A 21,485-nucleotide genomic window follows, 5' to 3' on the forward strand; every position below is an offset into this window, starting at 1 on the left:
CTGGAGTGCAGTGGCACAATCTCGGCTCACCGCAATCTCCACCTCCCAGGTTCAAGCAATTCTCCTGCCTCAGGCTCCCGAGTAGCTGGGATTACAGGCATGTGCCACCACACCCAGCTAATTTTTGTATTTTTAGTACAGGCTGGTCTCGAACTCTGACCTCAAGTGATCCACCTGCCTTGGCCTCGCATATTTTTTTTTTCAGATAAAATATACTTTTCAAATATTTTTGAAACATCTTAGAAAAAACCCACACAGTATTAGTACATTAATCCTGGCAACTGGTATTATTACATTAATACTACATTAATAACTGGCAATTGGTATAATTAGTACTATTAAACAGTATTAGCGCTGCAGGAAAATTACTATAACAAATAGACCCATAGACCACCCAATGTAAAATGGCTTGCACAAAATGAAGTTTATTATAATAAAAAATATAATTTTTTTTTTTTTGCAATAGTCTCCCTCTGTTGCCCAGGCTGAGGTACAGAGGTGTGATCTCGGCTCACTGCAACCTCCGCCTCCCAGGTTCAAGCCATTCTTCTGCCTCATCCTCCCAAGTAGCTACCATGCCCAACTAAGTTTTCTATTTTTAGTAGAGATGGGCTTTCACCATGGCCAGGCTGGTCTTGAACGCCTAGCCTCAAAAGCCTGCCTGCCTCAGCCTCCCAAAGTGCTGGGATTACGGGTGTGAGCCACCGTGCCCAGCTCCTATAATAACAAATTAATGAGATTATTTTCGAGCTAATTTGAATCAGTTTCCCAAGTTACCACATTATATCTGCTGCTGTTAGGAACGTTAATTGGCAGGATCTTTCTAAAAGTTCAATTTAGCAGTAAATTGAAGAAGTCTTTATTTATTTATTTTAATTAATTAATTAATTTTTTTGAGACAGAGTCTTGCTCTGTCACCAGTCTGGAGTGCAGTGGTGCGATCTCGGCTCACTGCAACCTCCACCTCCCCGGTTCAAGCGATTCTCTTGCCTCAGCCTCCCGAGTAGCCGGGACTACAGGTGCACACCACCACGCCCAGCTAATTTTTGTATTTTTAGTAGAGATGGGGTTTCACTCTGTTGGCTAGGATGGTCTTGATCTCTTGACCTCATGACACTCTCACCTCGGCCTCCAGAAGTGCCGGGATTACAGGCGTGAGCCGCTGCGCGTAGCCATAGAGGCCTTTAAAATTCAGTAGACATCACATCTGTTGACCTGGCAATTTCTCTTTTTTAAATTTTTCTTGAGAATTCAGGTGGCAAACCAAATATTACACTTCTCACCTATAAGTGGGAGCTAAGTTATGAGGATACAAAGACTACAAAGACATAAGAATGTTATAATGGACTTTGAGGACACAGGGGCAGGAGCAGGGGAAATGTGGGGGCAGGGGTGAGGGATAAAAGACTACAATTGGGTACAAAGTACACTGCTCTAGTAATGGGCGCACCAAACTCAGAAGTTACCACTAAGAACTTATCCATGTAGGCTGCTCTGCCTATGGAGTAGTCATTTATTTATCCTTTATCTTCTTAATTAAAAACAAACAAAAACTTATCCATGTAAACAAAAACCACCTGTACCCCCCAAACTATTGAAATGTTTTAAAAAGATGCAAAAATTTTTAAAAAATATATATTTCTCCCCCAAAATAAATAAAATAAAAATACCTTTTAAAAAAGAATTGAGGTGGCACTTAACTAGATAATTCTTGAGTGCTGACATGGTTCAGCGCGGACTGGAATCGATGGTGGTAATCACTGGCGAAATACATGCACATTTCTGTTGGTTTAGGGACCGGGCATGTCTGGGAAATGCCACCTGATGGTTCTCAGCCCAGACTGCACATGAGACTCACCTGAAGAGGTGGGGTTTATTAATATCTTAATTATCATCTCTGGGGGTGGGACCAGGAATTTGTAACCTCTACCCGTGGGTTTCTAATGCACAGCTAGTGCCCAGGATAAGCGCCCTAGGGCAGTCTAAGTAAGACGTGGCACAGAAAACGATTTTGTAAATGAATATTAATTGGAGACATGTTCTCGAAATCGTGTTAAGAGAAAAAACCAAATACAAAAAAGCTCATAGTGCAGTATGATTCCATTTCTGCAAAAAAAAAGAGCATAAGACTAGAAATTAACTGTGGTTATGAGAAATGTGTGTCATTTACTATATTAAAAAAAAAAATGTTTCTGAGACAAGAGTCTCGCCTGTCGCCCGAGCTGGAGTACAGTGGTGATCACAGCTCACTGCAACCTCGGACTCTCCGAGGCTCTACCAACCCTCCCACCTCGGACTCTGAAGAGTGCTGGGATTACAGGCACGCGCCACCGCGCCGGACCTAGATTTACATATTTTTACGACGAATAGTTACGGATATTATATTAAGAAAATATTAGCATCTTAGGTGCATTTTTCCAAATAATAACGTAGAGAGCATTTACTGGGACCGTGTGGCACCAGTTCCTGCCCTGGGGACCGCCAAACGGCGGCTTTCCCTCGCAGCTGCGCAGAAGCCCGCGGGCCTCGGGCAGTCCCTCCGCGGGACCTCAGCCAGGTCAGCCCTGAACACTGCCCGCCGGACCTCGCCCCGCCCCTCCACTCCTCTCCACGCCTCTCCACTCCCAGGCCCCGCCCCCGCCCCCACTCCCGCCCCCGCTTCCGGCCAATTCGCCCCGCCTACCCCGCGTCTCCACAAGCTGTCCCTGGCTTCGCTCCATCAGCCTCGCTTTAGCAGGGCGCTGGCCCTCTCCGCGGCGGTCTGGTTTCCCCGACGTGTTTTGTTTGCGACGCTGTCGTGTAACAGCGCGCTTTACGGCCGCGGGGACGGAGCCAACCGGCGCCAGGGCCCCTCGGGCCGGGAAGCGGGGAAGGAGAGCAAGGTTGATGCCCGGCGGAGGGGCGAGCACGGCGTCTGGCCGGCTTCTCACCGCCGCCGAGCAGAGAGGGTCCCAGGAAGCGGCAGGGTCGGCGTCCAGGAGCAGCTTCGGGGGCTCCAGCGGCGGCAGAGGCGGAGCAAGCGGCCCCGGGTCCGGGAGGGGAAGCCCTGGGGGCCCCGCGGGCAGGATGAGCTTGACCCCGAAGGAGCTCTCGAGTCTGCTGAGCATCATCTCGGAGGAGGCGGGCGGCGGCAGCACCTTTGAGGGCCTGTCCACCGCCTTCCACCACTACTTCAGCAAGGCCGACCACTTCCGCCTGGGCTCGGTGCTCGTCATGCTGCTCCAGCAGCCCGACCTGCTGCCCAGCGCGGCGCAGCGCCTCACGGCGCTCTACCTGCTCTGGGAGATGTACCGCACCGAGCCGCTGGCCGCCAACCCCTTCGCCGCCAGCTTCGCGCACCTTCTCAACCCCTCGCCGCCAGCTCGCGGCGGCCAGGAGCCGGACCGCCCTCCGCTCTCAGGTACCTCCTGAAGCCAGCTGTGCCGTGTGGATAGCGTTAGATTCCGCAGCTTTCCACCTGCGTTGCTGGGAACTCACCTGCAAGAGAAATTAACTCTCCCCTTTTTCCGTCTCCCTCAGCGTCCCCACGCTCCTCATTCCCTCCGGCCACACCGGCCTTAACTCTAAAGAATGGAGAGGTGGTAGCTTAATTGCAGGTTCGTGACACCGAAAATGATTTCTTTGTACTCGCCATCACATCATACAGCTCAGTGTAGGTCTTGACATGTTTAGTGTCCCAAATACGATTCGTTCTTGAAAGCCCATCTGTGGTGTGTGAAGTTAAAACCCAATGATAAGACTGCATCTATCCCCGGTTTTCAGTCTCAAAGGAGAACGTAGAAGTCAGTATTAAGAAGCTGAAGAAGTTGTTGGGCGGAAATGTACATGAAACCCCATAAAAGACTTAGCAGCCGCCGTCCTTAGCCTGTTAGTGTTGGGGGCAGAGGATAGAAAGCCTCAAATTGATGGTCTTGCGGTTAAAAAGCACATGATTTACTGGACATTATGTAAAGTGCATACATGGTGTACATTACATAAAATGTATTTACCATTGTGTGGCGTTGGTGAGACCAAACTAGTAGGTTAGCTACAAGGCTGCATTTTGTTGTTGTTTTTAAGCTCAAGCTGGGGATCCTTTATGTGGATTTGCTTTGGGAGAAGACTTGCAGTCAGAAAACAAGAAAAATGGCTTGGTGACAAGGGGACCTGAAGGATTTAGGGACCAGTGTAGTGGAGGAAACGGATAGAGATTAGGAAACAGCTTGATCTTACATTCCATAACCAGTATTAGGTAGGGCCTGCTATTCAGCGAGTCAAGGTTAAGGCAGCAGATTTTGAGGTAATACCAGGAGTTTGTTTTTATAGTACAGAAGGCTTCTGCATTTCTAGTTAGTGTTCCTGCCTGGCACCACATCACAATCTTCTGATTAGTGTCCAGTAGTGCCCATATCTAAGAAGGGCAACCCTTTGTATTGGCCTGAGATGCCCTTAGGGTACAGGTACTTAACCTGCTTTTAAGAAGCTTGTGACTGCCCAGAAAAGTGAATGTGACACAAGTTTGTGGCCAAAACTCGCCACCCAGGCCTGGCAAGGTGGCTCACGCCTGTAATCCCAACACTTTTGGAGTCCGAGGTGGTGAGGGATGAGGGTGGGAATTGCTTGAGGCCAGGAGTTTGAAACCATCTTGGGCAACATAGCAAGATCATGTCTTTACAAAAAATTAAAAAAAAATTTGCTGGGCATGGGGTGGCTCACACTTGTAGTCTCAGCTGCTCAGGAGGTTGAAGCAGGAAGATCACTTGAGCCTAGTAGTTTAAGACTGCAGTGAGTTAGGATCACACCACTGGGTAACAGCGAGACCCTGCCTCTAAACATGCACACAGAGACAACCACCACCCTGGGGTGCTTGTATTAGAGGATTGGGGCACTGTGGGATTTAGGTCAGAGGGTCCTTTGAATTCTGAAGAACAGGTGAGGCAAACGAGCCGTGACTTACATAATGTCATTCTCATATGCAGTGAATCTAAACCCACACCTAGTTCATAGACTGCATTGTAGATACAGATTTGCCATGGGTGGGATGGCAGTTGCCAGAGAAAGAATCCATGGATGGACTATATTTAACTCTTTTGTGCCGCAGATTCCTCATCTGTAAAACGCAAATAGTAACAATTCTCAGCTGGTAGAGTTATTACAAAGAATACAGTTACATGTGAGTGTTACCCACTATGATCACTGCCATTATTAAAGTAGATAGGGATGCTGTATAGATAACACAGAAGAGAAAATATCAGTGTCAACACTCCACTCCCAGAGCTGCTGCTGCTGATGTATGTTTAGGGTAAGACATTTAGTGGGTATGTCTTCAGAATGCTTTTCCGATGATTCTGAACAGAGGCAGGGCTGCGACTGTGTAATGTACAGAGGAAGGAATGACCACCTATGGAGCCAGATAAATTCTCAAAAGGAGTGACATTTTTGCTGGATATTGATTAGGGATGTGGGTGGGAGGGCAGGAGTGGCTCTGCCACGTATTACTAAAGAATTGGGTGTAAGGCCTGGTGCGGTGGCTCATGCCTGCAATCCCAGCACTTGTACTTTGGGAGGCCGAGGTGGGCAAATCATTTGAGGCCAGGAGTTTGAGACCAGCCTGGCCAACATGACGAAACTCCGTCTCTACCAGAAATACAAAAATTAGCCCAGTGTGATGGTGCACTCCTGTAATCCCAGCTACTCAGAAGTCTGAGGCAGGAGAATTGCTTGAACTTGGAGGGCGGAGACTGCAGTGAGCTGAGATCTCACCACTGCACTTCAGCCTGGGGAACAGAGTGAGACTCTGCCTCAGAAACAACAACAACAACAACAAAATACTGAATGTAGAAGTTGAGGAATTTTGTGCAACTAGGGTGTAGGGTACGTGGATGGGAGAGATGGTCAAGAAGTGAGATTAGGAAGGTGCGTTGGGACCAGATTATGAAGGGTCTTCTAATGATACAGAAATTTGGGTTTAATTCTATGTGAAAAGGTTAAGTAATGTGATCAGATTTGTACTCTAGAGATATAACTAAATGGTGAGAGGTAGTGTGGCCTGTGGGTGGTGGGTGGGCAGGGGTCACAACTGGGAGCTGGGGAAGTCAGTAGAGGGGGCAAAAGTAGTCCAGACAAGAGAGGCGTGGGGACTGGAGCTGAGGGAATGCAGCCTGGTGACACTGCTGCAGTGGGAGAGATGAGGCTTGATGAGCAATTGAATATGGACTAAAGGGAAGGAACATTCAGCTTTGCAGGAATGTGTAGCTGCACTGTGTGTTGAATCAGGTATGTGAAGTGTATTTGCATTGCTGCTGGTTGCTCTTCTATTTATTCAACTTCTGCACAGTGGAAACAGAGAAGAAAGGAAAGCATTTCCAAGCACTATAGTGTTATCTATTTTTGCTTGCATATATAAGCTTTAGCCTTTACAGGAATTGAGCCACTTTAGAAAATGAAGTTATTAATGTAAGAATTAAAGAGGAAAGAAACACGAAACAGAGGCAGATTTTCTTGAATTAAAACATTAACCAAGAGCCCCTCTCAGGTTTTAACTAAAGAAAACCTATCTTTGTCTGCCAAGCTGCATTTTATGTTTCTTTTCTCTTTCTTTAACTCTTACAATTAACAGGTACAAAAACCTTAAGTTTCGGCCAGGTGCAGCGGCTCATGCCTGTAATCCCAGCACTTTGGGAGGCTGAGGCAGATGGATCATGAGGTCAGGAAATTGAGACCATCCTGGCTAACACAGTGAAATCCTGTCTCTATTAAAAACACAAAAAATGAGCTGGGCGTGGTGGTGTGCACCTGTAGTTCCAGCTACTTGGGAGGCTCAAGCAAGAGAATAGCTTGAACCTAGGTGAGCCAAGATTTTGCCACTGCACTCTAGTCTGGGTGACAGAAGGAGACTCTGTCTCAAAAAAAAAACAACAAAAACACACAAAACCAAAACAAAAAACCCTTTAAGTTTCATTGGTAGGGACACAGATCATAGAATTTCAAATGACATATTTAATTACATAGTTCATAAATGTATATATTTGGTTAACTGAAACCTAATTATAATTTAGCTCTTAAAAATATATGGCTTAAAGTGGCAAGTAGCAAGTACTGATTTTACCAGATTCAAGTTGATTTTTAAAAGTAACCATTGGAGAAACTGTTATACATTTTTGTTTGCAGGATTTTTACCTCCTATAACTCCACCAGAAAAGTTTTTTCTTTCCCAGCTGATGCTGGCACCCCCACGGGAACTCTTCAAAAAGACACCTCGCCAGATTGCGCTGATGGATGTTGGAAACATGGGCCAGTCTGTGGACATTAGTGGGCTTCAGTTAGCCTTGGCCGGTAAGGAGGAATCAGTGGTTTGGGCATTCCTGTGTGACAATATTTAGGCCTCTTTTGTTTAGGACTCTACTTAAAATTATGGTTTTTATAACTGCTAAAAGGTTAGTATTGTCCATTTCAAAAAGTAGTTTTAATACTGGATTTTTTTTTTTTATTGCATTTTAGGTTTTGGGGTACATGTGAAGAACATGCAAGATTGTTGCATAGCTGCATACGTGGCAGTGTGATTTGCTACCTTCCTCCCCTTCACCTATATGTGATATTTCTCCCCATGCTATCTTTCCCCAACTCCCCTAATACTGGATCTTAAATGGAAGTCTTGGCTGGGCACTGTGCCTCACACCTGTACTCCCAGAACTTTGGGAGGCCAAGGCAGGGAGATTGTTTGAGGTCAGGAGTTCGAGACTAGCCTGGCCAGCATGGTGAAACCCTGTCTCTACTAAAAATACAAAAATTAGCCGGGCATGGGTGGTGCACACCTGTAATCCCAGCTACTCGGGATGCTGAGGTAGGAGAATCGCTTGAACTTGGGAGGCGAAGGTTGCAGTGAGCTGAGAATACACCACTGTACTCCAGCCTGGGCTACAGTGAGACTCCATTTCAAAAATAAATAAGTGGAAGTTTTATTTTTGGGTGCTAATAGCATGTAAATTCATTTGGGGTTTTCACTTGAATTGATTGCTCTTCCTGTTTTAGAAGAAAGCTGGATAAAATTTAGTGTTTTTTTTTAAAGTTCTCATTGGAAGACTTAATATTTTTTAATAGGTCAATACTACCCAAAACAATAAACAGATTTGCTGCAATTCCTGTCAAAATTCCAAGTGTTTTTTGCAGAAATAGAAAAATCCTGCTGGTCACAGTGGCTCATATCTGTAATTGGGAGGCTGAGGCACGAGAATCACTTGATCCGGGAGGCAGAGGTTGCAATGAGCCGAGATTGCGCCACTGCACTTCAGCCTGGGCGACAGAGCGAGGCTTTGTCTTAAACAACAGAAAAATCCATCTTTAAATTGAAGAAAGGTTGACATAGTAGCTCATACCTGCAATCTTTGGGAGAGGCCAAAGTGGAAAGATTGTTTGAGGGCAGGAGTTCAAGACTAGCCTGGGCAACACAGGGAGACTTTGTCTCCACATATAATTAAAAACTTAGCTGGGCGTGGTGGTGCATGCTTGTGGTCTCAACTACTTGTGAGGCCTAAGTGGGAGGATCACTTGATCTTGGGAGATGCAGGCTGCAATGAGCTGTGATTGTGCCACTGCACTCCAGCCTGCACGATAGCTTGAGACCTGTCTCAAGGGACCCTGAATAGCCAAAACAATGTTCTCTTGGCATCTTTGTTGAAAATCATTTGCCCATATATGCAAGGGTTTATTTCTGGGCTTTCTATTCCATTCGTCTGTGTCTGTCTTTCGGCTAGTACCACACTGTTTTAATTACTGTAGCTTTGTACCAAGTTTTGAAATCGGGGGGTATGAGACTTTCAGGTTTCTTCTTGTTCAGGATTGTTCTGGTACATTCTGTGTTAAACATGTAAGCAAATTAATGAGTGCTCTTGAAGTAAACAGTGTGTTCTGACAGAAAGTAATAGAAGGAGAACTGGTGGTCAGAGAGAGGCTCTCTGAGTTCCGAAGGAGTAGAGGAGGCACTTTGGGCTTGCCTGCTATAAGCATTCATCTTCTCACTTGAGAGCAACTCAGTAGGGAAACTAATGTGTAGCTGGGTTTGTGAACCCTTAACTTTGTAATTAAGTAAGCTCAAGTATTAATTTTGACAGTGCCCCATCCTTCTTAGATGTCATACAACTGTGACATTTGGCTTTGCTATAAGTTGACATGATGCGATAAACAGCTTTTCCTAAACAAAACAAAAACAGAAAAAAGAAACCACAGCTTTTCCTTTGGAACATTGTGAACCTTTAAAGTATTGTGTATTAACAGTATAACCATGGGGCCAGGCACCATGGCACATTCTTGTAATCCCAGCAGTCTGGGAGGCCGAGGCATGAGAATCACTTGGGCCCGGGAGTTTACAGCCAGCCTGGGCAACATAGGGAGACCCTGTCTCTACAAAAGTAACTTAAAAAAATTAGTTTGGTGTGAGCAGGTGTGGTCCCAGCTACTCAGGAGGCTGACATAAGAGGATCGCTTGATCTTGGGAGGTCAAGGCCACAATGAGCCGTGATTGCACCACTGCACTCTAGCCTGGGCAACAGAGTAAGACCCTGTCACAAAAGCAGAACAAGAGCAATGTAACAGTGGTTATTTTCTGAAACTAAAAGAAATCTTTTTAAGACTTTTAAGGTTGTACTAATAAGAACAAAAGTACTTATTGCCCAAGAGTGCCAGATATAATTTAATAGAAATGAAATGATTACTTTTATTTATTCCTGACAAACACCAAAGATACTTTGAAAACTGGATACAGAAGTGATGTATTCTGATGGTTCTAGCTTAGTATTTATAATATTTATTTATAGTATTTAAATAGTATTTATTTATAATAATGAAGTAAGAATCACGTCTGACCCTCCTTTCAACTTGGTATGCCTTGAGTCAGCTGTGAGAAAGTTGTGAAATATATTAACGTGCAGGAAGGATCACATGCCTAGAGTAAGGGCTGAGAAATGTGGCCAAATGGCTAAGCTTGCTGCTTGCTGTCCTCTACCCAGATTGCAGATGTCCGAATCCATTCCTCTTCACAAGTGTAAAGAAAAAGCAAGCACGCCTCTCCACTCTGGAGCTAGCCACCCAGATCTCTCTGGAGGCCTAAAATTCAAATGTCTTACAGTGGCATCTGTGGACCAAAGGTGTATTTTTGGATGATGCAGTTGGTGTTTTCTTAACTTGAAAAGAACAAGCAGACAAGTTAAACACAGATAGATGACAAGGGGTGGAGTTTTACCTTAACAGTGACAGTGTTCATTTCAGAGGTTTTGTTTTCCTTTATGATTTATTCCTGACAAACACCTACCACTTACTAGTTTACTAGTAAGGCAACTGGCCAATTTAACTCTTTTTTTTTCTTTCTACATTTTGGTTGATTGTATGTTATCTAACTCTTTGTACTTCAACAATCTGAGATTTTTAAAAATGGCATTATAGGATAATTTTAGTGAGCATTTCTGTTAAGTGAATGAGAAAAGATGCTGTGTGTCTAAGGCATCTGTCTCTGGCCATTTTTCCATTGGATTGATTGTCTTTTATTGATTTGTATAGTTCTTTAGTCAGGAATTTAGTCCCCTGTGTTTTTAAAATTACACAATCTGAAAGAAAACATGCATTCACTTTTTAAAGGAATTATAATTAAGGGAACCTGGAGCAACTTGCCATCCAAGTTAAGAAAAAGAATCTTTTCATGGCCTAGAGGCTACCTATGTGTTTCTCCCAATAGCTGCCTCATCACTAACCAGATTTTTGTGCCAATGATCCTAATTGCTTCCCTCCTGTGCCTGCCTATAGTTTCACTTTGCATGCCCTTGAACTTTATGTGGAATTGTGCTGCATTCTTTTGTGCTTTCCTTCTATTGGGGGTTATTTGAGAGATGAGTCCATGCTGATGGCATGTAACTGTGGTGGCCGCCCTTCATTGCTGCTGTGGTACCTTCACACTGTGGAGTACCAAGTCCTGTATCCATTCTGCCATTGATGGACATAATACTGCTGTGAACATTCTTGCACATTATTCTGGGGCACGTGTGAAAAGTGTGCCTCCTAGATGGAAAGAAAGGCACATATAAAACTTGATAAGGAAACGTCAAATTGTTTGCCAAACTTGCTGTGCCAGTTTTCATTCCTATAGCAGTGTGCAAGTTACTTTACATCCTCTTCAGCATTTGATAATGTCAAGTTTATACATTTTTGCCAGTCTAGTGGGTATGTTACAGTATCTTGTGTTTTTTTTTTTTTTTGAGACGGAGTTTCGCTCTTGTTACCCAGGCTGGAGTGCAGTGGCGCGATCTTGGCTCACCACAACCTCTGCCTCCTGGGTTCAAGCAATTCTCCTGCCTCAGCCTCCCGAGTAGCTGGGACTACAGGCGTGCGCCACCATGCCCAGCTAATTTTTGTATTTTTAGTAGAGACGGGGTTTCACCATGTTGACCAGGATGGTCTCGATCTCTTGACCTCGTGATCCACCCGTCTTGGCCTCCCAAAGTGCTGGGATTATAGGCGTGAGCCACCGCGCCCGGCCTTGTATCTTGTGTTTTAACTCGATTTACCCTAGTTCCTAATGGGATTAATCATCTTTTCAGATTTTTTTGGCCATTCAAGATTTTTAAATAAAATCCTTATTAAAGTTATTAGTCCATTTTTTTGTGTTGGGTTCTTTATTTTTTTTTAATTGATTTAAAAATATATGTACAGTAAGTCCTCACTTAACATCACTGATAGGTTTTTGGAAACTGCAGATTTAAGTGAAGTGATGTATAGCAGGTCCTCAAATAACACTTTCATTAATATTGTTTTATTATAACATTGATGAAAAAAATTGTTTTGTTATATGTCGTTTAATTTAGTGGCAGTTTTCAAGAACCTTTCAATGACATTAAGTGAGGACCTGCTGTACGTACAGACACACACACATTTTCTGTCTCTGTGAATCTGGCCCTTTGTTTTTCTGCGTTACAGATAGCTTATCTCAGTTGGTAGCTTGTCTTTTCACTCTCCTCATGGTGTCAATAATTTTAAAATGTCTCCTATTTTAACCTTTTCCAGAACGCCAGTCCGAATTGCCAACACAAAGCAAAGCGAGCTTCCCCAGCATTCTCAGTGACCCAGACCCAGATTCTTCTAATTCTGGATTTGACAGCTCAGTTGCCTCTCAGATCACAGAAGCTTTAGTCAGCGGACCAAAGCCACCTATTGAAAGTAGGTTAATTTATACTCTTGGTTTTAGTCTGTCAGCATCCTCTAGGACTTTTCGGTTTTTTGAGACATCATCTTATTTTTGTTATGACTTAAATTGTAATTTAGTGTGAACCTTTCTAGTGTAGTGAGTGTCTAGAACATAGTAGAGATGTTCAGTGGCAATTAGTTTCTTCTTTAAGAAAAGTGCACACCAAGTTGTTTGTTGTATGTCCATCTTACGCATACCTTAAGATACAGGCGGGGCGCAGTGGCTCACACCTGTAATCCCAGCATTTTGGGAGGCCAAGGCAGGTGGATCACTTGAGGTCAGGAGTTTGAGACTAGCCTGGCCAACATGGTGAAACCCCGTCTCTACTAAAAAAACAAAAATTAGCTGGGTGTAGTGGCACACGCCTGTAGTCCCAGCTGCTCGGGAGGCTGAGGCAGGAGAATTGCTGGAAACTGGGAGGCAGAGGTTGCAATGAGCTGAGATCGCGCCACTGCACTCCAGCCTGGGTGGAGTGAAATTCTGTCTCAAAAAGGAAAATAAAAAAAGATTCAGATTCTGATTTTACTGAAATGAGTCTGTTTTTGTAGCAGCTCATTATCTTTTTGTTTTATACCTCTTAAGGAATCTTATCGCTATCATTGCCTTTTCCATTTTAAAGATTTTCTTGTAGCGCCTAATTTACTTTATTTCAAAGAAAATGCTTGTAGAATTTGAAATAATATTGCTGCATTTCTGGGGGATTTCTTTGTTTAAGGGATGGAGTCTTGCTATGATACCCAGGCTGGACTCAAACCCCTGAGGCTTAGGGGATTCTTCCACCTCAGACTCCTGCATAGTTGAAATTACAGGCATGTAGCACTCTGCCTGGCATCTATTTTATGGGCTTCTGTATGCTTTGAATTATGTAGGGAAGTTTTCTGCTTTGGGATAAGAACATGTTTACCAGATTATAGTATATATAGTATCACCATGAATTTGAAATTCACACAGTGACTTTTGTACCATTTGGTTTACAGTAGATCTTTGGCATACATAGGTTTAATATTTGAAGTTTCCGCTAGTCACAGGTGTGACTGAAACGTTCATGCCATGTAATAGCTTCTATTTAATATTTGCTCGGGCACAACTCTAAATTGCATAGGTCACCAGGAAGAGATGTGAAAAGCAGATCACTTATAAGTGGGTTTAGCCAAACACCAGGTGTCCCCACCTCGCTGGAACTCACTCTTTATCACATAAGTAGTATTTCTCATGAAGTCTTAAAAACTTTATTTTTGGGCCGGTAGCTCACACCTGTAATACAAGCACTTTGGAGGCCAAGGCGGGCGGATCACCTGAGGTCGGGAGTTCAAGACCAGCCTGACCAACATGGTGAAACCCTGCCTTTAAAAAAAAGAAAAAACAAAACAAAAAAAACTTTATTTTTATAAGTGGTTGAAGGGAGATTCAGATGCTAGTCCTGGTGATATGTAAGTGAAGAGACTGGAGATGTTTAAAATAAAGTGATGATTTTTAACCAGAAAATAGATGTTTTCTATAAAGTCAACAGTAGACTCTCAAATTTGTTAGGGGCTAGGATCCATGATAGGAATAAGCCGCTCCTGCCCTATGTGGAAACCTTGTGAGATGCAAAATTGGTTCAGCAGAAGTCCTAGCCAGCATTTACTTCAGTGGGTTTATACCTAAGGGATGAATCTTGTTTTATAAAATAATTGAGTTGAGCCACTTCATTTTCCTTTTGTACTTGTATTGTTTTATGAATGTGAATATGGTATTTGTGAATTTCAGGATTCGTGATGGTCTCCAGATTCATGTTGAAATATTAAAAGGCAACCATACTTTTCCTTCTGCTGTTTCATCGCCATGTAATTTGTTACTCTAGTTATTAAGATGCAAAGATAAAACTAGTACAAATCATAGTGGCAGCTGAACAAATAGTGGTAACTAAGAATAGGATGTGTGAGCACACAGTATTTCATTTTTTCATCAAAAGGCTGAGCCCTTTTAGCAGTCGTGCCCTTTTGCTGTTGAGTGCTCATGCTCAAGTGCAGTGTGGGTGGATCACGGCTAGGCTTTCCTCACTGCTCCAAAAATGGCATAATGCTGATACAGTGTTCTTTCATTGTCTTGTTTGCATTCTGACTGAAACCCTGACTTCCTGTGTCACTCCTGCTTCTGATTTTGAAGTATGAGAGTTTTGTCACATCATCTTTATTAAGAGATTACTTTGCATACTTTATTAAGTGAAATGTGTGACATGTGTAGAGATGTTAGCTTCCTGATAGGAGCCACCATCACTGCTCTCATTACAGGCCATTTTCGACCAGAGTTTATTCGTCCACCGCCTCCACTCCACATTTGTGAGGATGAACTGGCTTGGCTAAACCCCACAGAGCCTGACCATGCAATCCAGTGGGATAAATCGATGTGTGTTAAGAATAGCACTGGTGTGGAGATCAAGCGAATAATGGCCAAAGCCTTCAAAAGCCCTTTATCCTCTCCCCAACAAACACAGGTGTGTATTGATTGTAAGGATTTTCTTTTTTAAAATTTATTTTTAATTTAAAAAAATTTTTTTTTTTTTTGGAGATGGAGTTTCGCTCTTGTTACCCAGGCTGGATAGCACGATCTCGGCTCACCACAACCTCCACCTCCTGGGTTCAGGCAATTCTCCTGCATCAGCCTCCTGAGTAGCTGGGATTACAGGCACGTGCCACCATGCCCAGCTAATTTTTTGTATTTTTAGTAGAGACGGGGTTTCACCATGTTGACCAGGATGGTCTTGATCTCTTGACCTCATGATCCACCCGCCTCGGCCTCCCAAAGTGCTGGGATTACAGGCGTGAGCCACCATGCCCAGCCTAAAAAAATTTGTTTTTAAGACAGAGTCTCACTAGGTTGCCCAGGGTGGAGTCTGATGGTGCGATCTCAGCTCATTACAACCTCTGCCTCCTGGGTTTAAGTGATTCTCGTGACTCAGTCTCCCCAGCAGCTGGGACTACAGGCGTGTGCCACCATGCCTAGCTAATTTTTGTATTTTTAGTAGAGATGGGGTTTTGCTATTTTGGCCAGGCTGGTCTGGCCTCAAGTGATCTGCAGGCCTCCCAAAGTGCTGGGATTACAGGCGTGAGCCACCACGCCTGGCCATTGTGAGCATTTTCTTATCTTTAATCTAACAAGAGTTTATTTTTGCTTTTTGGAAAGTGATAAACAAGCAGTAAACTAATCCTGTCACCATGAGGCAGCAGTAGGAAGTTGCAGAGGTTTTTAGGTCTCTGAAGCTTTGTTCTGCTCTTTGGTAATTTTACTGTGGTGGGCAAGAAGTCTGCTGACTAAAAGTGTTCTAACTTTGTGATCAGTTTGTCTCTGGGAGAGGTGGGGAAGGAGCGGTGTCACTGCTGTGTATACAGTGGGACACTTTACACAATGGTTATGTCTGAGCTGATGGTTATGCTTCTGAGGAAAAGTGGAGTTACTGACAGGCTGTAGGGAGGAAACCAAGGCTCAGGGAAGGGGAACCAGCCCCCATTGCACAGGTGATCTTGGTGGATTTGAGATTAATATAGCCCCCACTGCCCAAGTGCAAGACTGGATGACTCCCCTCAGGAAAGGCAAGGCCTTCTGCTGGTTGGTGAATTTTATCCAGTTTGCACACTTTTGAGTTAGAACTTTTCAGGAGATAATTGACCTCTCCAATGAAGTTTGCCACCAAAAGTATCATTTTCAAAGTGAAATAATGAATAGGAATGTTTATAGTTCACTTTCCTCACGAGACCATCCCACTGTGGAACATACAAGTAGACAGGGAAAAAAAAGCATAGGACATTTAAAAGAGGAAGTGCCTATTTGGTGGAAAAAATGTTTTGAGGATACCTGTTTAAATTACAAAGTATGGGTGTGATGAACTGTAAAGTTCTGTAGACTGATGCCTTGCAGCAGGTCAGCTGTCCCCCTTCCCACCCCACCCTTCCCACCCCACCCCCTTCTCAGGTATTTCTGGTCTCCACCTAGGTGGGGTGAGGCAGGACTGTTGCTTGGGAGAACTAGATGGTCATTAAGATTATTTTTTATTTCAACAGATGACAGGAAAAAAAAATCTGCAAATGACTTGTCATTGTTACAACCAGACAGTACTGTATCTGACCACAGTATGGAGTCTGGTTTGATGTCCAGGAAGAGGAATCACTAGCATATTTATAAACTGTCTTGGATGTGTTTGCACTTTAGTATCTTCAAAATTAAAATGTAAATTTAGAAACGTCAAGACCTGGGTTTGAGGGAAGAAATTTATGAAGATGGTTCAATGCAGATAGTTTTGTAGGTTTTTTAAATAAAATGCTGATTTCATATACATGAAAAAAAAAATGGACTCAAGACCTTCTTTCTCTCTCCCTCTCTCTTTAAAAATCTGGTGTATTTAGCTCCTTGGTGAGTTGGAAAAAGACCCCAAACTTGTCTACCATATTGGCCTCACTCCAGCCAAACTTCCTGACCTTGTGGAAAACAACCCTTTAGTCGCTATAGAAATGTTGCTGAAATTAATGCAGTCAAGCCAGATCACTGAGTATTTCTCCGTCCTGGTCAATATGGACATGTCTTTACATTCAATGGAAGTTGTAAATCGGTAAGTTTCTAGATTTGATCAAATATGTGGGGATAGATATAGATGGCCAGGAAAGAAAACTAACAGATTTTTGTCTTGATATTATTGGCGTAAGATTTACCCATTAAAGAAATAATCTGAGCCTTAGCATTCACTACGTGTGAATTTAGCATGTGTTAGTAAGAACTGAGGGTAGGATTTCAAACCTATTTAGTGTTAGTAGAATTGTACATAAAACTTAATTGCTGAAATTTATTTTTTTGAGAGGGAGTCTCGCGCTGTCGCCCAGGTTAGAGTGCAGTGACGATCTTGGCTCACTGCAACCTCCGCCCCCTGGGTTCAAGCAGTTCTCCTGCCTCGGCCTCACTAGTAGCTGGGATTACAGGTGTGTGCTGCCACACTTGGCTAATTTTGTATTTTTAGTAGAGACGAGGTTTCGCCATATTGGTCAGGCTGGTCTCGAGCTCCTAACCTCAAGTGATCCGTTGGCCTCAGCCTCCCAAAGTGCAGAGATTACAGATGTGAGCCACCGTGCCAGCCAATTGCTGAAATTTATTTCCCTATACATAGTCCTATCTTCTTTATTATCCCTATACAGATATATTTTTTCTTAGTCACTAACAGCTGTAAGTGTATAAAAATATGGGCCTAAAGAGTTGAGAATCCTAGGAATGCTGTCCTAACTTTCTAGTGCTCTTTCCCCAGCCTTTCTGACCCCTGATCTCCTGAGCCTGCCATCCTTGACTGTCAGGAAAGCAGGACGTCTTCCCTTCTTGATGTGTTCTGTACAGTGTTTGCATTTTATAATATTTTCCTTACAAATATCTTTTAGGTAAACTGTGGATTAGGTGGGCTGGAGGGGTTAAGGTGTTTATGTGCACAGGTGGCCAGAAGTCCAGGTGTGCCTGAGAGTCCTAGTGGAGGCTTTGCATTCTCAGCTGCCTTTCACGTGGTGTCCTGTTTTGGATGATAAATTATATGGTCCTCCTATATGAGGAAATCCATTCTGAGTGCCAGGTGACTAAACTTCAGTGAGAGCACAGTTTTTGAACACTCATTTGTAAGTTGGAGATTTTTGAAAAATCCATGTGAAATTGAACTACAGGATGTGTCCTTTTTTCATCAACTATTGGGGGGTGGGGGGAAGCCCAGCTGGAAGCCTAGGGAGTGCAAGTATGTGCATAGGAGGAGAGAGGGTTCTTTTAGGGTTAGGAGAGGGAGGAAGTGTGAGGTTTCCAAATTAATTTTTAACAACTGGCTAGCTGCTTGTTGAAAACATGCTGCTGCATCTCTCCCTCCTTGTTCCAGTCTTTCCCCTACTGAGTGAAGACTCTTGTTTAAGTAACCCAGTTCTGTGCAAGTCCTTTGGATTGACCACGCTGAGTGTTCACTTCCCCTTCACCATATTCTTGTAGCAGTTCTTGTCTCTACAGACATTTGGCCCTGAGTCCAAGATGTAGAATAACTACATACTTTTATCAATGTGATTCTGTCTGCTCAGAATCTTGGAATTCAGGGACAAAGTCCTGCGTGTTTTTCCCCAACACCTATCAATAGTGCATCATCCTGAGGCATGAAACACGTTTGTTGGCAACACACAGATCTCAAGTGACTGCAGGAGCTCATGGCAGTGTCCTTGGAGCACTCCCTCCTCATACCTTATTGAAAATACTTTTGAGGTCTGATAAGTTTAGAAAAGGCAGCATATTTTGGAAATTCATACTTTGAGCATGGAATTCCTGTTGCCACCCCACTCATTTCTCTTTCCTTAAAACATTCCATGTAAGCCTTTGGAAAATACTGGCTTTAGCTTTTACTATGACTTGAAATTCCAATTCTGGGCCACCACACATGCGTTTGGTTTTCTCCCAGCCAGGTCTTTCCCACTGCTCCTGAATATGCCATGCTGATGCCGGATTCCACACCTTTATGCACATTACTCAGTTATCGGGAATCCTTCTTTTCTCAGGTTTAGGTGACTTGCCCTTTTAAGGCTTTTCCCGGATCATCTCATGTTAGTATTTGGTTATATATTGTACTGTTTACATAGCAAACATACACCTTCCTGTCAGAAACACTGCCCTCTCATAGCACTTACCTGTAACATCTTGGAGCTTGGCAGATAACAGACCCTGACTTATGATTTAACTAAGAATACTCAGGGGCAGGGTTCAAAAAAATAATTGCGATATGTAATGGTAAGTAGAGACATTTAAAAAAGTGTTATTTATGAATAAGTAGGTGTGGCTCTTAGATTTACTTGCCCAAGTGTATTTAAAACTAGGGAATTGGACATGTCAGAGAATTCTACCACTTGACCAAAGCAACTTCTGTATTTTATGGTTAACAGTGTTTTTCAATGTTAGCAAATTAAATTAATGGCCCAAATTTTCTTTTATGAAACAGACTAACTACAGCTGTTGATCTACCTCCTGAGTTTATTCACCTTTACATATCAAATTGCATCTCTACTTGTGAACAAATTAAGGATAAATATATGCAGGTAATAGAAATGTTTGTAAATTTTATAAATACCTGCCAGGTAAATGAGAACACTAACATATTCTTTTTCCTTTTTCAGAATCGGTTGGTGCGTCTTGTGTGTGTGTTTCTCCAATCCTTGATCCGTAACAAAATTATTAACGTACAGGATTTGTTTATAGAAGTGCAGGCATTCTGTATTGAATTCAGTAGGATACGAGAAGCTGCTGGTCTTTTCCGGTTGTTGAAGACACTGGATACCGGGGAAACACCTTCTGAGACCAAAATGTCAAAATAACACATCAGAACCATCCCATTTGTTCACTGTTCAGCTGTACTGTGATTTAGTTTTTACACCGTTAAAACCCTGAATGAATTGCTTGGTCTAATGCATAGAAACAATACTTTATCTACTTAAAGTTTTGCTTTTTTGGATGACTTTTTCTGGGAGATTAATTTTTGATAAGCCTGGAGAAAACGTGTCTTTTAGGTTCTTGCTGATAACAATCCATAGGAGGAATGTCTATCCCAAAAAAAGTTGCTGCAAAAAAGTAGTTTTTTTTAAGCACTAAAGAACAAAATGCATTTTTCATTAATACAGGCTTCTCATGAACCAGGAATCCAGTTTTCGTAAAGTTCCAATGTTGAAAATACTTGAGAGTAAATTCTTAAGCATTTGTGATACTGTCCTTGAGGTGAAAGCAGCTGAATGTTCCTGAACCATCAAGAGGCAAACAGCAGTTTGGTTCTTGAACCTGCTTATGGACACAGCTCTTAACTCCTCATGAGGCACAGTATGAACGAAGGATTTACTTAAAACTTTCTCTTTGTCATGGAGGCTTAATACACAACAGAATAAATGCATTTCTTGGGCCTCTTATAAACTTGGGAGCTCGTAGAAAGCTGCTTCTGTTAATAGGCTGTAATAGCTGGTATGGTTTTTTTTTTTTTTTCTCTTAGGATGTTCTTAGTTTGAGATGACCTTTTTTTTTTTTAAGGAAAAACATCAGTCAGTGTTCTGGGAGGTAATTTCCTGTGGGGTCTGCACCCTTCTGTCTGGGTGGTAGATGTGGGTTTGAGAAGTACAGCAGGGTGGTACAGTGTGGGATCTTACCCCTTACATAATTTTGGACAACAGTGCCTTCCATTAAAGTTCTTTTTATCAATTCTGTTATCTGATATATTTTTTTACTTTAAGAAATCATGAGAGCCGGGCATGGTGGCTCAAGCCTGTAATCCCAGCACTTTGGGAGGCTGAGGTGGGTGGATCACGAGGTCAAGAGATCGAGACCATCCTCGTCAACATGGTGAAACCCTGTCTCTACTAAAAATACAAAAATTAGCTGGGCATAGTGGCGCGTGCCTGTAATCCCAGCTACTCAGGAGGCTGAGGCAGGAGAATTGCCTGAACCCAGGAGGCAGAGGTTGCGGTGAGCCGAGATCGCGCCATTGCACTCCAGCCTGGGTAACGAGCAAAACTCCGTCTCAAAAAAAAAAAAAAAAAAAGAAATCATGAGAAATTCCTTTTTCTGAGACACTTCCAAAGCATATTTACAGGGAGATAACCTGTTCAACAGGAATTACTAACACTTTGAAACAGTTAAAGGAAACCAAGCCTAGTGATTTTAAGATGTAAAGTAAAAGCTCTAATCTTAAAACACTGAAGAGCAGTACTAAAGATTTGTAACAAATTCTTAGTTTTTCTTAGAAATATTTAAGAATGTTTGCTTAGAGAAAATAATAAGCCCATCTATCAGAAGAATGCCTTCAGACAAAATGATGGCAACAAATGATTTCTTTCTATGCTTAAAGGCAAGCATCTGCATTTTATATGTTAGCATTGGGAAAAAGAATAGCTTATTGAAGTACTTTTAGAGTGGCAGTTTCAACAACCCAGCCTTAGGTTCCAGGACCTCCTGATTCTCTGGCATCATAAAACATTGAACTAACAGCCAACAGCACCATCACTGAATGAAGTTGATGTAACAACCAGACACTTAGTCCATGAGGCATATCAGAACCTTGCCCTTAAAACAACAGGCAATACTTTGCTACACCTGGGGGCCATTTTAAATAGTGAAATCGCCAACAAAAGGTGCAAAAATGCAAAGAATTCGGTACTTAAGAGATTAAGAAAGGATGCTTGTAGTAGGAGAGGAAACAAGGCAGAGCATCCCCTCTCATCCTCGGTAAGGAACATGCGTGTCAGGCAACTTGGCTCATTCACTGCTC

General features: G+C 42.9%; 1 protein-coding gene across 1 annotated transcript; it reads left to right on the forward strand.

Annotated features, from left to right (window-relative positions):
• The first annotated feature begins 2,807 nt into the window (after positions 1-2,807).
• CNOT11 (CCR4-NOT transcription complex subunit 11) lies at positions 2,808-20,419 on the forward strand. Its single transcript, XM_012433836.2, has 7 exons — positions 2,808-3,400; positions 7,150-7,314; positions 12,028-12,180; positions 14,482-14,684; positions 16,591-16,793; positions 19,179-19,275; positions 19,354-20,419. Exons 1-7 carry the CDS (start codon positions 2,887-2,889, stop codon positions 19,549-19,551), a joined length of 1,533 nt encoding a protein of 510 aa, XP_012289259.1. The 5' UTR covers positions 2,808-2,886; the 3' UTR covers positions 19,552-20,419.
• Positions 20,420-21,485: the final 1,066 nt, after the last annotated feature.

This window comes from Aotus nancymaae, unplaced genomic scaffold (assembly GCF_030222135.1).
Source record: "Aotus nancymaae isolate 86718 unplaced genomic scaffold, 86718_ANA_hifiasm-v0.15.2.pri h1tg000131l, whole genome shotgun sequence".
Taxonomy (NCBI): Eukaryota; Metazoa; Chordata; class Mammalia; order Primates; family Aotidae; genus Aotus; species Aotus nancymaae.